This window comes from Fringilla coelebs, assembly GCF_963513975.1.
Source record: "Fringilla coelebs genome assembly, chromosome: 6".
NCBI lineage: Eukaryota > Metazoa > Chordata > Aves > Passeriformes > Fringillidae > Fringilla > Fringilla coelebs.
This window is the reverse complement of record NC_140034.1, coordinates 6,831,480-6,849,030: the sequence shown is the minus strand read 5'-3', so window position 1 is coordinate 6,849,030 and position 17,551 is coordinate 6,831,480. Positions and strand designations below refer to the sequence as shown.

The 17,551-nt window shown below is 45.5% G+C and overlaps 1 protein-coding gene across 1 annotated transcript in view; it reads left to right on the top strand.

The window, feature by feature from the left end:
• Positions 1 to 5,770: 5,770 nt before the first annotated feature.
• Positions 5,771 to 17,551, top strand: part of KCNH5 (potassium voltage-gated channel subfamily H member 5) — a gene marked incomplete at its 3' end in the record, with an annotated part of 150,036 nt that continues 138,255 nt past the window's right edge. Inside the window, exon 1 of the mRNA XM_084207176.1 lies at positions 5,771 to 5,986. Coding sequence (XP_084063302.1) covers positions 5,914 to 5,986 — 73 coding nt within the window. The 5' untranslated portion in view covers positions 5,771 to 5,913. The remainder of the gene's footprint in view (positions 5,987 to 17,551) is intronic.

Below are 17,551 nucleotides of genomic sequence, written 5' to 3'. Positions count from 1 at the left end.
TCTCTGTAAAGCCTGCCAATAAATTATTGGTTGCTATCACCTTATTTCTCAGGACGAAACCCTGGGAGAGGAAGTTGCCATGGACTCACCAGAGCCCCCAGTGATTAATGTGGGTGCTGATATTTGCTGTCCTCATGGTGGAAGAACATTTCCTCCCCTTCTTCCACATACATTTTTGACTACTGAACACCAACCATTTACTTTTCACATCATACTTTTCACATCTGTGATTTACTTGTCCCAAAAATTGCTTCCTGGGCATCTGCAAGGTGCCATCCTATGGCACTGGTCATCCTGGGGCTTTAGGTTAAATCAGAGGACTCTTCTCTCCTTTCCAAGCAGGAGTTTGAGATTTCCACCTTTTATCTCCTGAAAGGTCCTGAAGACATGAAAACTTTCACTCTTATCATTGAATCCTTCCCTAGCCACAGATGTGCTGCAGCATGGGTCAGGATTTCCTTTCAGGGTTAGAATTGGGAGCTCTGTACCCTTGAAAATGAGGGACTTCCTTCCTCCCAGGGAGAAAGTCCACAGGAGCCTTGGTTTGGGCCTTGCAGCACCTGCCTGATGCTGTGATAATGGACTTTGAAAGTTCAGATGCTCTTCAATTCTAGGTGTTATTTTAGGTCATTTCAGAAGCTTTAATGGCTCCCTGTGTCTGCACAGCTGGACTCATGATAACTGAAGCACAGACCTTGCAGGTGAAGGAATATGAAAAACAACATTAATAAAATGATAATGTGTTAAAGGCTCTTTTCCCAAGTGTCTGATTCTGGCTAAAGAAAAGGCTGTTGAAAAGAAAAATTGGGTTTCTAGGCACTCCAAAGGGAGGCAATGGCCATATAATGGCTGGGTTGCTTCTGCCCTTATGTCTGTGCATTGCAACACAGTCTTCAGTTTCATTCCCCACAATATTTCATGTATGTGTGTGTATAAACTTCTGACTTGTGTGCAGCTTTGGCCAACTTGTGCATCTTTGGTGTGCCCACTAGAGAAAATGAAAGCTATGAAATAATAAGGCAAGGGCTACAAAAAGTGTCATGTTGAAAGCAAGCAAGAGCTGTTCCTGTTAAATGTCCTGTTAAACAGGGATCTTCCATGAAGCTGAGCAAGTCATTCAAGCCTAGGCTCTCCCATTCTTCCTCTCTTTTTTAAGAGCTCATGGAGAATGCAGAGGTTGTGATCTGGAGAAGTGCTTGGCTCTCACAGCTGTAACCAAAGCCTCCAGACACTGAATGCACAAACTTCTGCTGAACTGGGACTCCTCTGCTAAAGCATCCTGGATGTCTCAAGTTGGACACTGTGATTTCCCTGACCATTTTGACCTTAATCTCCCTGTGCCCCAGTTTCCTGTCTGATCCTGGGATGACGAGGTAAAATGCAGAAGATATTCAATGGTGCCTACAAAGCACCAGCAGATTAGTGGTGAGCACCACACACACACAAAATTAATCATGCCATACTTGAGCAGAGGTTGGCTGGGGTCCCAGGAAGGTGGCACAGGGCCATGTTGAATGAGAAGTGTAAAAGGGAGAGGCTGAGCCATTATCCATGCCCTGAGCCATCCTCAGTGCATCCCAGGTGCAGGATACACAGGGAGCCTTAATTCCTCCCAATTCCTGTGTGCTTGGCTCAGCTGAATGCTGTTGCTTCCCTTAAGTTCTGCATCCCTTTGCTTTGCACTGCCAAAGGGACTGAGGGACAGGAGATTCATAACCTCCAGGTCTAGCTGTCCAGACTTAACTTGCCCAACACAACAGAGAATAAAGTATTCTCTTCGGTGCCAAATTAGAATCCGGCGAGTACTTTGGGTCTGAGGTTTCATCAATATTTTCCATCAATTTTTATACCAAAAGCAGCGACTTTTGTCAAGTTTTTATCGATTTCCTGTCCACCAAAGTGCTTTTTCAAATTTGTAATGGGGTAAGAAGCAAAACCCCTCAAAACAGGGAAGGAAAGGAACAGCAACTTTTTATTTTTAGGAAATAAACAGCAGCTTTTTATTTTTAGGAAAGAAACAGCAATTTATTTCCCCCCCGCTCTGTTTTTTGTCACCTAGGTATTTTTCTGGTATTATCAGCTGCTGCTATGAGCAGAGGCATTTCCTCCTTTTTGAAGGCTACTGTCTGAAGGCAATGCAGAAATGCAGATCTGATGCCATCCCCTCAGCAACTTTCAGACTCAGATTCCATTTTTATGGTGAGCAGGATGGTGGGCTCAGAGATGCTGCTTTGCTTCCTGCAGATTTCTGACAAACCCCCCCACAGTTCTTGGGTAATGTAAAAAATCTAAAAGGTAAAAAAACCCCTGGCCTTATAGTCCTCCCTGCTGAGGAGAAAAAGTTGCAGTATGAGCTCCCCTGTTGTCCCACCCCAGTATCTGACAACAGATGTACTTCACTCATGGAGAAGGATTTATTAAGGGTCTAGTGCCTCTTAGGAGAAAAATCTCTTCTGCCACATTCTTTGGTGCAGAGTTGTTTTGCCTTTAAGGAGAAAACTCTGCCTGCTTTTCCACCATTAAATGTTAAGGATGTTAAAATGAAGGATGTTAAATCCTTCAAATGTCTGTCTCTGGCATTTGTTTCCCACTCGAGCTGTTGTTACAGTAATACATGCAGGTCATTGAAAATCAAACATTGCTAATTTGGAGTTCATATGTACAAACCACATTGTTCATAACAAAAGCCCACGTTCATCCTGATGGTGGTTTTAGAATGGGAAAGCTTCTGTGTGCACCTGGGGTAGCAAACAGCTCTGAGCCTTGCCAAGGGTGTCCCATGACTCAGCTCTGCTCCCCACATTTTTAGACCTGTGAAGCTGAGTCTCACTGGGTCCCCAGGGTGGTCCCAGGGAACCTGACTCACCTTGCTACACACAGCACTGGCAGCAAAGGAGATGTGGAGCTGTTCAGCAGCTCGGATGTGCCAATGACTCAGGCTGCTGGATTGGATCCGTGCCTGACCTGTTTATGCTGCTCTGTGTCTCCCTGCTCTCCTAGGAGCCCTGGGAGCGATGATTCTTCAATTCATAAATTCACAGAAGACACATTTAAAGCTGTGTGCTGTGAATAAGAACCAGTTCTGAAATGTTTAATAGTCCCTGAAGTAAAATAACCCTCTCCTGTAGGTTTAGATTCCAAGGGTCAGCTCTTCACCACGTGCAGCTGAACTTCATAGTGCGTGCTGTCTCCACTCGCTGTGGGAGCTCAGTGCTTGCCCACTGCTGGCTGGATTTGGGGTATTGTGCCTTTTGTAGAAATACCAGAAAAGAGGGAAGTCACCCTGAGCAGCTGCTTCAAATTTCAGAAGAAAAGAAATGGTGAAGCAGAAGAGGAAGGAATCGTGATTACTTTTTCTCTGGTACAGCGATGTGCTCATTCCCTTTCTGCCTTTTTTTCCTTTTAGGAAAGGAAAACTTGTTTCTTCCCTTAGAGAAACAAAGTTTGCAAGCCAGGAAGAAAGAAGAACTAGGAATGCTCTGATCAGCCATCAGGAATGTTGTTACATTTAGCTTAGACTACTTTTTTTTTTCTTTTAATGTTTTAACATTTAATTAATTCCTTAAAATTGAAACTGTTTTCAGTTACCTAAATAAAAAATAAAAAAAGGCATTTTGAATCACAGTGGGTTTTCTGCCCCACTTGAGAACAGCAGGTTGAGCCTGGGGTATTTTTGATGTGGAAAGAAGCTGCCTAGTTGTCTTTTTCCTACTTACACTGACCTCAAACCTTTCTGACAGTTTCCTGCGTGGTGGTTTGATGCTGTTTCCAAGCACAATTCGAAGATTCCCAAAAGAAGACAAGAGTCTCTTTGCAGTTCCCAGTTTGCTTTCTTTGTCAGACTCTGCTTTTCAAGGTTATCTTTAGCCTCGTCCAGCATTCCAGGAAAAGAAAGAAGTGTCCTTTGGAGTTTTTTTGCAACCTTGGTATAGAAGCATCCCACCACGTCTTGCCATTTCTGTCTGACGTCTGTGACATTTATAGAGATGTTTTTGGAGCTTGTCCCTCTCCATAACCTATTGTTTAATTAGAGCCACTGGAAATACAGCAAGAGAACTTTAAGGAGGGATCTGAAGTTGAGGAGACGGAGCAGGGAGGATGGAGTGACTCTTGGGCATGAAAAGTTTAGTGGAAAGGGTGAACAAGAAGGGGTTTGATGAAAAGGGGCGTGGAAGGGCAAGTAGCAAGTCTAGGTTTCAAAATGAGGTTGGGAAGTGAGTAGAAAAATTCAGATTGGTTGGGAGGGAACTGGGGAGCAGAGGTCTTGGCAGCACTGTCCAGACAGATCAGTCACCCAGTATTTGCCTGTGCACAGCTGGGTTAGGTGAGCTACAGCTCACTTGAAACAAACAAAGGTGTTGCCCTTCATCATCCAATTACCTGGAGGAAAATTCCCCTGTGCCTCGGGGCAGCGCTCAGCAGGAGCATCTTTTAAACCACACCACTCTAAGGAAAGCCCTGAAGATGCCAGACCTGGGAGGAAAACAGGAATGTTTGACAAATCGGGTGTGGTTCACACCTCAAACTTGTTTTCTGTCAGCATCCCCAACTGAGCTGCTCCTAATTTGCATTTGTTTAAATGAAAGGAAAACCAGACATTTTCCAGGAACAGCAGAAGTGGCACCCAGGAAAGTGCTGCTCCAGCAACAGCTCCTGGTGTGGTAGACATTTTAAACTTTAAGATGTGGAGTGCAGGTGACCTCAGTGTGCTTTGCTGGACCAAGACTCAAGCACAGGAAGGAGCAGGTGTTGCAAGAATGAAAAAATAAATAAATAAATTGCTTTTCTCACAGTGGAATGATGTCCTCTGAGAGAAGCACTGCTGCTTGTGCCAACCAGGGCAGGAGCGTGCGGCACAGCGGGATGTGCTCTGCAGAGCACGCTCCTGCTCTGGACAAACACTGATTTTCCATGTCTTAGTTCCTCCTACGATCCTTTCCTGTCTGCAGCAGCATGCTAAATTAGCAGAGGCAGAAGCAGTAGGTCGAGAAATTCCTTCCAGGATTTTACTGTCCATAGCTTTAAAAAATACTGTCCTAGTCAAGGAAGGGCTGGAGGGAGGAGGGCTGGGTCAGGAACAGGGCAAAGCGTGCTCGGGAGCTCGGGTGTGGCGGCTCCCGGCACTGACTCACCTGCTCCTCCGGGGCTCCGGCGCGGCAGAGCCCGCTCCCAGAGTACCAGGAGAAAAGAGGGTTCCAACCCCAAATCCGCCTCCTGTTGCCTCGCACGGGCAGAGGGAGGAATCCTCTAAGAAATATCTTGATGCCTTCGGGCAAGGCTAGTGGTATTTAACACGTTACGTTGCACTTCGCGTTTATCTTTTGCGGGCAAAGCGCGGCCGCCTTCCAGTGTGCCACACAAGCATTCCCGAGCGTTTTCCCTCAAACCCAACCGCTGGGGAAAAAAAAGAAAACCAAAGAACAACCACAAACAAAACAATGTATAGATGCAAAACCAGGGGGTTTGCCGAGTCTCGCTCAGGGCAGAACTTCACAGGGGACCAGCGACGGGGTGGGGGGGATGCTCGGGGGGAATGCTGGCCAACTCCGCGCGGTGCCTCCCGCATCCTCCCCATCCTCGGGCGTCCTTCCCCATCCCCTCGGGTCCCCCCCGCATCATCCCCATCCCCTCCCGTCCCCCCCCATCCCCGGGCGTCCCCCGGCCCGGCGGGGCGGGCGCGCAGGCGCAGGGGGGGCGGGCGCGGCGCTGGGTGCGCGGAGCTCGGCGCGGCCCCAGACCGCGCTGCAGCCGCCGCGGGGGCGCCACTACCATGAGCGGCCGCGGCCGCCCCTGCGCGACTCACGGGCACCGGGCGCTGCCGCCGCCGCCGCCGCCGCCGCCGGCCCCCCCCCGCCGCCGCCGCCGCCGCCGCTGCCGCCGCGCACCCCCGGCCCCCGAGCCCGGCGCTGCAGGATGCCGGGGGGCAAGAGAGGGCTGGTGGCACCGCAGAACACCTTCCTGGAGAATATCGTCCGGCGCTCCAGCGGTGAGAGATCCCCCCGGCATGCATCCATCTGCCCGTCCATCCGTCCCTCGGTCCCTCCGGCGCCTCGCCCCGGCGTCGCCGCGCCGGTGGGTCCGTGCCAAAGCGGTGCCTTCAAGGAACGCGATCCGCTCGTCCCCTCCGGAGCATCCCCTCGCGGTCCTTGCCCTGTCTCCCCGCACCTCTTACATCGCGATCGCTACTGCAAATTCGAACCGACTTCTCTTTTATGAGACAATAAATTGTCATCCTCTTCGCTCATCGGGTCTTTTTTAAAAATAATTTTTCTTGTTGTTTAGTTTTGTAATAATTAGGACTTGCAACTGTTTCCATTCAGGGGGTTCAAAGTTTTTTTGCAATTCTGTGGCACTTTAAAGTCTGTGGCGAAGGTGCCGGGAAAGCGGTGAGGGAGTGCCTGTGGTTTGGATGATGGCAGTCCTGTGGCTGAGCAAATGGGTTAAGAACGGTCTGCACTTGGTCATTTACGGCTCCTCTGTTAGGTGAATATTTACAGGGCTGGTTCAGGACTGTGGCATCCTGTTACTCCTTGCTGCCGGAGTTAATTTCACCCTTTCTAGTGCAAAGCACTGATCAAGAGCACTGTACACAGCTCCGTTAAAGTTACGATGTGTTCGCAGCCCACTGTCTCTTTGGGTGTGCTGGTGTAGATGCTGCTTTAGGCAAGTCCTGTGCTAGTTACATTCATTTTTTAATGTAGTTTTTGCGCAACACGTAACTACTGAGACATAGGTGTGTTTGCACAAGTGTAGGAGAGCCTGGCTTTGGGTTTTGCTAAAAGATAACTCCTTGTTCAGCCCAAGTTCAGGGTGATGCTACCATGGGGAAGCACTGCTGTGCCAGCATACACCTGGGGACAGGAGTGGGAAAGGTGAGCAGAGCATAGAGAAGAGTTACTACATTTAGTATTAATCAAGACACCAATGGGTTGTGAAATTATGCTGAAAAATGTTCCTTTCCACCTTTCCCTACTGCACAGTGCTGGATGTACCTGGCAGTCACACCAGCGTGGTCTGGTGTGCTGGCTTGGAGTGGATTTTGAAGGCAGGTAGGGAATTGGTGATTCATGGATTTTCCTCATGAGCAGGAATGGGATGAAGAGTTGGAATTGGTTTTAAAATGTTGTGTGTTAAAATGCCAGCCTTGTATTGAGCTGTTTTTGGGGGGCTTCCTCCCTGTTGTGTTGCCTCTGTCAGTTCCATGGTCGGCAGCTGACTCCCTGTCAAGCCCTTTAGCTGCCCGATCTCCAAGAGCTGCTTTCCCACAATAGTGTATTTATTTCCCAGAATATTAAATACAGGCTTAATTAATAGGCATTTATATAGCACTTTCCCTCTGACAATTTCAAAGTGTTGGGTGGAATTTAATTACACTTCACAGCTCCTTGTGGAAGAGGACATACAGAGGTTTTCTCAACCTGTTCATCAAATTATGGCATGAATGGGGGCTTGGGGCATCACAGCTGATTTCCCTAGGTCATGCAGCATGTCAGTGGCAGGGCTGGGAGCATGGTTTGGGAATGCCATGGTTTTGTATTGTGCTGTAACTAAATCCCACATCTTCCCTGGTGAAAGCTCAGTAAAGCTTTGAGACATCAAAAATTGGAAAAACTCAGAAGGCTTTTGAACATTATACTTTAAAAGCATGTATCCCCTCCAGTTTTTAACCTGGTTTAATTTAGGAGCATAAATCATGCTGATCTGGTCATTCATTCTGCTTTTTCTATGCCACTGATGATGTCTAAGCATGGTGTTTGCTAGAGAGGTAAATCTTCCCTGTTGGACACAAAGAGGAAAGCAGATTGGGAATTTGTATTTAACTCATGTAAGTTGTCAGTGCTGTGAGCTGAAACATGATTTAGTTCTTATTTTTGTCATCCAGGACATAGCCTTATTTATCCTTTATAGAAATAGTAATTTTCATTGGATTCAGTACTGTTTAATCCAAACTTAATAGTATACAGTGGAGCAAATCTGGTTCAAGTATCTCCTGCCAGTGCTTGGAAGAAGACAAGGATTTGGTCTGCTGGGTTTGTTTTTAGACTTGGATTCACCAGGTTCCAAGGGATTTTTCATTGAGGAATGGGATGAAGGGAAGACTGATGAATGTTTTTTAAAATACATCTTCAGCATTCCCCCCAAAAGCCTTTCTGTCACCATTCCTGGTTCAGGCACATTCTCCTTTGAGATTTGTCTCATTCATGCAATCCCATTGCTCTTCTTGATCATAAATCTTTTCTTAACAACCAAGAGAAGGTTTGTAGGTACAGGTAATAACTTCTATTAGGCTACGGGTACTGCTGGAAAAAATCAGGCAGGCATTTCAGCAGATAGGCTCTTCTTCAGGTGAAATAGAAGCAATGGCTTCAAAATGAAATGTTGATGGAGATAAATTACTCAGAGTTACCAGAGATGGATCCTAATAACAAAATTTATAGACAAAATTGTAATAATTCTAAAATGTGAAAAGTCAGGACTGGGAGCGGGTGTAGTGGGAACACGGTGTGCAGCCTTGGTGTGGTGTCTGGTGTTAAAAGCAATCATATATTAAATTTTCGTCATTATTTGGGCACTTTCTCTTTAGGAATGTTGTTTTTACCTCATATTTGGCTGCTCATCAGGTTAAAATTGTGGGAGAAGCCCTCACAGTGTGCAGCCATGAGCAAAGCACCAAGGAGCTGAGCAGAAAGGAAAGGGGTGGCTGTGACTGGGGTGGCCATGAAATGGTGACCATGGCTCTTTGCCCTCTGGGTTGGGGAGTGGGAGAGCTGGGCTGCCCTGCTGGATGCCCTGCTGGATGCCCTGCTGGATGCCCCTCTCCATGCCAGGGTGTTTGGGAAGGATGGAGCTGCTGTCAGAGCGATGCAGAGGTCCCACTGTGTTCCCCTGGGGGAGCAACGTCTCCTTTGGAGACAACTCTACACCCTGGAGCTTGTGAAGTGTTTTAGGTCAGCATTGAAGGTTGGTGTTTGGGCAGCATCACAGGCTGCAGGTCATTCCCAAAGCATGGCAGCCTCTGCTTTGCAGGGTCCTTGCCCTCCCCACAGCTGAGCTCCACTTAAGGAGAGCCAAAGCCCACGGGGAGAGCCCTCTGTCCTTAGGGCTGCTGTGCCTGGTGAAAGGGACAAGCAGACCTGTCTTCAGGGTAATCTCAGTGCACTCCCTGCAACCTTTTTTTTTTTTTTTCCTTCTTTTCAAGCACAGTGAAAATACACTCAGGCTTATCTGAGGCTCACCAAGATTGATACGATCTCGCTACAGCCTTGGCTGTGCCCTAGATCTTAAGAGCACCAGGTGTTTTGCTGAGCTGAAAGGTGTTTTGTGAGAGCACTGGGCTAAATCACATTAAGGTGGCTGCCTCTTACTGCCATTAGTATTTGGGATGTTTAATAAGGACCATCCTAAGGGCAATGTTCTCTCCCAAGATGTTCTCAGCAGGCTGTGCCTGTTATTACTGATATTGTTGTTCACTTTTTCAGTGCATTCGGAGCTCTGAGTGATGCTGACCTGTGCTCAGCACTGTGGAAGTGCAGAGGGTACAGAATTGGGCAAGTCTCTCGATCAGGGCTGGGATTTATGGACCTGTCCCATGGGCAGAATCATCCAGCAAGTTGAGCCATGCAAGTTTTGTCTTGCTTTCACAAATTCTATCAGCAGAAAAATTAAGTATTTGTTAATGGCATAATTTGCTTTTATGGTAGAGCATGAATTTGGGGAAAAGGTGAGTTGGACTTGGCAGCAATCTGCGATAAAGACTGCTGACAGTTTGGAAGAGGGGATGAATTTAGTGAAAAACTGTATATAATCTTATCTATATGATAAAGAGTCATCATTACCTGATATTGCTTCTGTTGCAATAACTCTTAGAAGCTTCCTCTTGAAAGTGGGTCTTTCACAAATGCATTTTGACACTGGGATGAAATCTTAGCTCTCTAAGGCTTACATGGGAATTTCAGCATGAGTTTGAATGAAGCTAGCATTTTATTCCTGACCTTTTTCAGCTATATGCTATATTCCTAAAAAGCAATTCCTTCACACAGACCTTTATGCCCTGCTGGGTCCCTGTGACTGGTGGGTGGCAGAATCAGCCCTGTTCATAGGTGGTTTTTGTCAAGGCAGATTACCTGGAAAGGAGGGGGAGACAAGTGTCACATCTGTGGCAGTAAGACACATTTTGAATTTTTATTCCACTGGTGTTACAGATTAAATAAGTGTCTCTTGTCTCTTCTGTTCTTACTAGCTGTGTAGGGTTCCTGTCTTCCAGGCAGGGATGTGGGACGTGATGCATGTGGGCTTCTCTCCCCTGTATTAAAACAAGCTGCATTTTCATCTGGCACCAATTAAATCACACATGCTGCACAGAGGAAGTTCTTTAAAGCAAAGTACTTCAAGTTTAGTGGATGTCTCTCACTTGGGATCCTCTGAGAAAAATGCAGAGCTCAGCAGTTCCCTAAATCCCCGCATAAAAGCAGGATGCACCGTGGGGTGAAAGTCTCCATCCTCCAGTTCAGCTCAGAAGTTAAAGAAGGGATTACCAAGGTGCTCATGCCATTGGGGTTTTCTTTGGCATTGGAAGGCACAGGGTTCCTTCTGCAGTTTCTGTGCCTGCAGGGAGCTTGCTGACATGTAAATCAATGCAAAGTGGATTTTTACACTGACAAGCATTACTAGATGACATATGTGAGGGGTTTGCAATTGCAGACACCCTGTTTTCCTTGCTTTTCAAGTGGGCTCGCTGAGCACAGACAGATTGAGCATCTCTGTTTGCTGCTGCTGAAATTGGGGGAGTTCTACATGGTGTAAAGTGTTTATTTTTACTTTTAAAAAATAGTTATGGAAGCTCTGTGCCATTTTATTAATTTAGAAACTTAAAGAATGCCATGTTAGTGAAAGGAAAAGCTGGATTTTCTTGAGATATGATCAGCTGCTTTGTGGTTTTATTTCCAATTGTGCCTCTGCTTTTCCTTCCTTCCTTCCTTCCTTCCTTCCTTCCTTCCTTCCTTCCTTCCTTCCTTCCTTCCTTCCTTCCTTCCTTCCTTCCTTCCTTCCTTCCTTCCTTCCTTCCTTCCTTCCTTCCTTCCTTCCTTCCTTCCTTCCTTCCTTCCTTCCTTCCTTCCTTCCTTCCTTCCTTCCTTCCTTCCTTCCTTCCTTCCTTCCTTCCTTCCTTCCTTCCTTCCTTCCTTCCTTCCTTCCTTCCTTCCTTCCTTCCTTCCTTCCTTCCTTCCTTCCTTCCTTCCTTCCTTCCTTCCTTCCTTCCTTCCTTCCTTCCTTCCTTCCTTCCTTCCTTCCTTCCTTCCTTCCTTCCTTCCTTCCTTCCTTCCTTCCTTCCTTCCTTCCTTCCTTCCTTCCTTCCTTCCTTCCTCCCTCCCTCCCTCCCTCCCTCCCTCCCTCCCTCCCTCCCTCCCTTCATTTTTAATTTTCTTCTTATTTTTGTAAATTTTCTTTCTTATTTTTGTAATTTTTTTCTTATTTTTCTTTCTTATCTTTCATTCTGTACTTGGTGGGAGAGGTTTCCATCCTCTCTTTTTGGGAGAAGTTTGAGAGCTGCTGAGCACTTGCCACAAGAGGTCACTGCAAGAGTTGCTGCATTCCCAGGTTAATGTTGAAACCTGGGAGAAGGAAAATAAGTAAATTGATTTTTCTTTTTTTTTTTTTAGGAAGCATTCAGGTTTTCTTGTTGCAGTTGGAAGGAGTTTTCAGCCAAAGACTAATCTCAGGAAGTGGAAATACATTTAATTAGCCTGTTTTACAGGGTGCTGTCTGGTGGTGAACTGGGATTTTAAGTTATTCTCTTGGATAGCTGAAGGAAATAGGATTTTCTGATTTGATAACATTAAATAATGGTAGATTTTGGAGTTGGTGCTCTAATAATCTGCTTTTCAGATAAAAAAAAAAAGGACAATACTTGTTTAATCAGCACACTCAGGGGACTGGCTATTGGAACTGCTAAGCCCTGGCTATCCCAAGTGCCCAGGGCCTGACTCCCCACCCAGGAGGGGTTCTGGGATCAGTCCTGGGGAAAGCTTTGCTCCAGCCCCTGGCACAGGGAGGAGAGCACAGGGGGTGCAGCCCATTTTCTGCCCAAACAGGTTTTTTTTTTTGTTGAAAAGCAGCCAGGCTCTGTGGAACTGCATCCAGGACTCGCTGCAGGCTCGGTGTTTGCAAGAAGAGCCCTGTGTCTGAAGAGCTCCTGTTACCACAATTTTCTCCTCTGGGAATGTGAAGGCAGCACTTTCATTTGTATAAAGCTGGAAGTCTGGATTCTGCTTCTCCTTGAGGGTGCCTGTGTGCCTTGAGTGAGAGCTACAGCGTGCTCCAGTTTGAATTTAGTCCCAGTACATCTATGTTGTGTTCTGCATCATTTTAATAGAGAGCAGATCCAGCAGTGGCATTTAGATGCTAACTGGGATAGGTGAGGGTTAGTTTAATTCTAGGATAAATGGATGTGTGGAGGAGAAACTGATCAGAACTGTATGAAATGTCATTTTTCAGGTAACTCCTGGAGATGCTCTCATGCCCTTACTGCCCCAGAGCTCTTCCTGGGGTCAGTGATGTGCCACAGTAAAGGCAGGGGCTGTTTGTGGCCTTCCACATTCCAAATGACTGCAGTTCATTTTCTGACTTTCGAGGAGGTGAGTTTCAGGCAGGCTCTAATTTTTCTTCTTGAGCTCGCTCGCTAAATTGCTGAAAGCTGCTGTGTTCCCAGCTGAGTGGCTTACATGTGGATTTAATATTTCAGCCAGGGCTGGATTATTCATCTTCTGTTTTATTTGAGGAGCACGTTTTTGAGGCAGGAAGTGGATAATTTCAGCCTAGTCAGTGTGATCACACCTTGCTCTGGGTTTAGCCTTCTGCATCTTTATGATATGAGTATTAAATAAAGACAACACTGGCACAGAAAGGTGATGTAAAGAGTCAGTCCTTTGAGAGGGTTTTTTTTTTTCAGGCAAGCAACACTTAATGTACTGGGTAAATTGGATGACACTGATGTTTTGCATGCTTTAAAGACACTGGGGAAATTATAGCTTTGTTAGAAAACAGCGCTGTGGTTTTACAGACAGGAGCACAAAGTGCTGGTGGAGGTTGTGCTTCAAGAGCAGGGGTTTGTCTGCAGCCAGCCCTAGAGCTGGAGGGATGCTGGTGCCTGTTGAGGCAGATTTCAGAGGGCTGTGCCCTCCAAGAGGGCTTAGGATCTTCCTCTGTATTCCATGGGGATGCAGCACATCTGGAGCACGTGGTTGGAATCAGCAGACAACACTGGGGATTGTCAGGGCCAGGACTCGCTCAGAAAAGCTAAGAAAATTCAAAAAGAGACCTTTTTTATGACACCCCTCCTGAGTACACCCTTTCCAAGATGCTCTAAACAAGTCTGCAGCAATTTGCTGACCCTGTGTAGATTTGAGGAGCAAATCTGACAGCAGTTGAAGCGGTTTGGGGCTTTTATATTAGCAAAAAAAAAAAAAAAAAGGCAAATTCCAGATATTTCTCGGCCCCCATGAGGTCTGAGCTGCCTTTGCTGTGCAGTGGAAGGGTGGTAGTTCTGAAGGACAGCTCTGTGTAAAGTTGACAGAGGTAGGAATTTGTTCCTAGATGAAAATGCTGCTGCCTTTTGTTATTATAATCATTATTGTTTGTGTTCTGCTACTACTTTATTTTCTTTAGAGCATCTTTTCAGTGGTGGCCTTTCTAAAAAAGGTCAGTTGCCAGTTTCCTTGAGAAGAAGGGGAATTCTCAAAAATGGTGATTTAAACCATTTTGGTTGCAAGTGGTACCCAAGCATTCTTGAGAAAAGATGATTAGAGACAACGTTTCTCACTTGGTTAAGCATATCTCCTGGAATGATTTAGCTGTTCTTGCTCTCCTGTCATTACATAATATGACTTTTACACTGCTTTAGGCAATTTGTTAGTTTAAAAAATTGTTCGCGCACTGTGGTCTTTTTATTTTGTTTTAATAACAAACACAAGGCTCAGCACCGTGTTTGAGTGCCAGCTACTGCAAGGTAGAGTAAGATTAAAAGCTTGCTGCTCTACAGCATAGGCTGCCTTTATACAAAAGAGCTTTTTTTACAAAATAGAAGCGTGGCAACAGCAAATGCAGTGCCTTTAAAAAATGTGTTTTCCTCAATTGTGTTTTCCAACGTGAAGTTTTGCTGACTGCATGCCTCTAATACCCTGTTTCCTTGCCATCAGCATTGAACCTTGCAAATAGGAGAGTTATGTTAGTTAATGAAAAGCCTGCTGCCTTCCTGAGAGGAATCCTGCAACTCTGAGATAGATGAGTCTGCTGGCAGACCCTGCTTTCCTGACAGACAGACAGACAGACAGACAGACAGACACTGGTGTTCAGAGGTGTCCAGTCAAGAAGCATGTACAACCTACAGAGTTGTGATTTGGGTTCCCTGCAGTGCATCAGAAAGGGGAATGGCTGGAGAAGATGGTTGGTGGAGGCAATGACATCAAGGCAAGCTTAGAAATAATAAAAATTGACCTTTTATCTGTAAGGAAATGGAGAGTGCACTTTCAGTGCATTGGAGAAATCCAGGAAGGATGAACACATCACCAGAGATTTCGGGATAATCGTGGTGTGAGTTTTGAAATCAGCTGCATGAAAGTGTTTTCAGAGTACAAGTTATCACACCATGGTCATCTGGATCCCGGTTTCCTGGAGTTTCTCCATGTGCTGGATCAGACCAGAGTCTGTCAGAGTTACTGTCCTGCTTTCAGCAGTCACCAGGGTCTTGCTGACCTGTGGGGAAGTCCCCAGCTTCTCTAGAAAAATACTTGTGAGATTGGGAGCTTCACAGAGAGAGATTTTTCTTTCTGGGCACAGCAGGGATATTGCACAAGTTTTGGTTGACAGCACCTTCCAGATGACATCAGCTCTATTTGTGCCCTGCCATTCATAACTTTGGCTGTCCTTGGCAATCCCTGTTGTGACCTTTCCATGAAGATGTGACATAATTAAAGTAAATTCATGTGTTCTGGTGTAGGTGGAGTGGCTGGGTTCAGTGATGCCCAGTTATAAGTAACTAAACTCTCTTAAGAAACACTTGTTACTGAGAATACTCCAACAGAACATATTCTCTCAAAAGACTTGCTTGCAGAATGTAGTTCTTGTCTCTTGGATCTGACAGGAATATGGCAATGGAGATCCCAGTGCTGCTGCCTTGCCCATCACCCTGCCATTTCCAGGCCTTTTGTTGGTTCTTTTCTTTTTCTTCTGAAGGGACCTAAAACACCCCTTTTATCTGTCAAAACTTGAGCAGGGAAGGAGAGGTTGCCTCTCCCATGAAGGGAGTTTGAACACCTCCATTTTTGGCTGCCCTGTGGCAACTGGAGCTGGAGATAAAATGAGGTTTTTTCCAGCCCTTGTCTCTTACAGCTGGTTGAGGCAGCCAGCTGGAAATTGGACAGAGTGAAATTTGCCATAGACTTGTGGAAATAATAATCAAAGACACAACTGTGATGACCTTTCTTAGCCAGGAAATCATGAATCTGAACTGTGGGAATATGAAAGTCATGCAGGACTTAGTCCAGAACTGGCTGGGGATCCATCCTCATTGGAGGGAACTGCAGAAATGGACTTTTAATGAGTAGTTAGTGGTGATAACATGATTTTACAAAATTATGGTTGCAACCAGAGAGGTTCTCTCAAAATGTCCTGTCATTCAGTACACAGTTTGGATTTTTACAGCTGGGTATGGATTGGCTCACGTAGAACTAAATCTGCATGGAGTTATGATTTGTAACTGTAAAATAGGGAAGAAATAATCGTGTCTTGGTTGAAGAAAATAATGACTCATGATAAAATATAAGGTAAATTAAATACAGAGGGTTCTGTGAATACTGAGATTTGGGTACCCTATAAAACCAAAGGGTCAGACACTGACCTGTTGTTCCTTCAATTTTATCAAGTTGCTCAGTGAGCAGCAGCATTAATGAAACGTGGATTCCTGTGGATTTGTGCCTGCACTGGGATTTATTGGCCTCTAACAAGAGGCAAAGATTGATTTAAGATTTTCCTTCGGCTGGAATTGCACACACACACACACACACACACACAGAGATATTGGTAATGGACCTGGCAGTGCTGAATTTGCAGTTGAGCTCAATAATCTTGGAGGTCTTTTCAAACCTAAAAGATTCTATGATTCATATTCCTGTGCTGAGAATGGGTGAATGAGCTTTGCTTGCTTGGGAGATGAGGGTAAAAAAGAAGTCAGTTAAGAAAAGGAAAATTCAAAGGGACAAAAGAAAACATCATCTAAAATATGGTCTAATTTCTAATATGAATATTATGGATCTGATCTAACATTAAAAATTAAAAATACTAATATCTACCAAGATGTTTCTAGTATCTTTTTTACCTCAAATTTTATGGGATTTAAAAGAAAAACAAACCCACAGCAATTTGGCCCGAGCTTGGCTTTACATTTTGTCCCTCCAATATTTCTTGTGGATTTGATCAGTTTGGTGGGTGCCTTATCAAACATTTTGAGACCCTCAGGTGCAAAGAAGTAAAAAATCCATAAAAAACAACCATTAAATGCTGTTTATCTGGCTGCACCACATATCTTCTGCTCTGTGCTCTGTCCTGAAACAGGGATGGGGTGGGAATACCCGGCTGAGTTCGTGCCTGAGGCTGGGGAGGCTTTGCAGGAGGGTTGTCTGCTCTTGGGCTGGGGAGCTCAGGGATGTCAGAGCACCCCTGAGTGCATCATCACCAGGCTGTGCCCTTTGTGTCGAGGTGTGTGAGCAGAATTTTGGCCAGAGATGGTTTTATGAAGACAAATCTTTCCAAATTTAACTTGCAGCCTTGGGTTGTGTCCCCGTGGGATGGGAAATTCAGAATTGCTGATGCTCCCAGCATCTCCAGCTTCAGGAGTGGGGTGGTGCTGGGGTGGCAGCCATGGGGTTGGGGGGCTGGGGGTGTCTCCCCTTTTCCAAACTGGAGGTGCTTTTGTCATTCCTAACGATGAAAGGAAAGAACCTTGCAACAGTGCTGGAGTGGTAAGACAAAAAGCAATTCTTTAATGAAAGCTGCAAAATATGGTGCACAAATATGGCTCTGTGCACATGTGAAAAAGGATTTTCACTTTTTTTTTAAGGTTAATTAATTAGTGTATCTAGCCAGTACATCCAATAGAAAATCAGTCACCCAGTAACCCACCCTTGGGTCAGCCCTTTGGGGTTGCTCCTGGGGTTTCTTTGCCCTATTTTCTTGTTATGTTATTTAAGTTCAGGTGGAAAACAAAATGTCCTTATGAGAAATTCTCTCCTGAAGTATAAGATTAAACAGAATTTCAAGAATGTGATAGAAAAGGGTTGGTTTATTATGAGAAAGGGCAGGAGACGTACTAGAAGGTATACACATATTAAAAATCTACAAGGTAAAAATAGATGAAAATATCTAAAAAGCTAAAAAAATCTTTAGACATCAGTGGAGATGCAGGTGTGGGGGGAATGCCAGTATAGTGAGATGAGCTCCAGCAAACCCAGGGGCCCAAGGGTTTGAGCTGGTGGAATCCAGAGATATTTTATGTAATGCT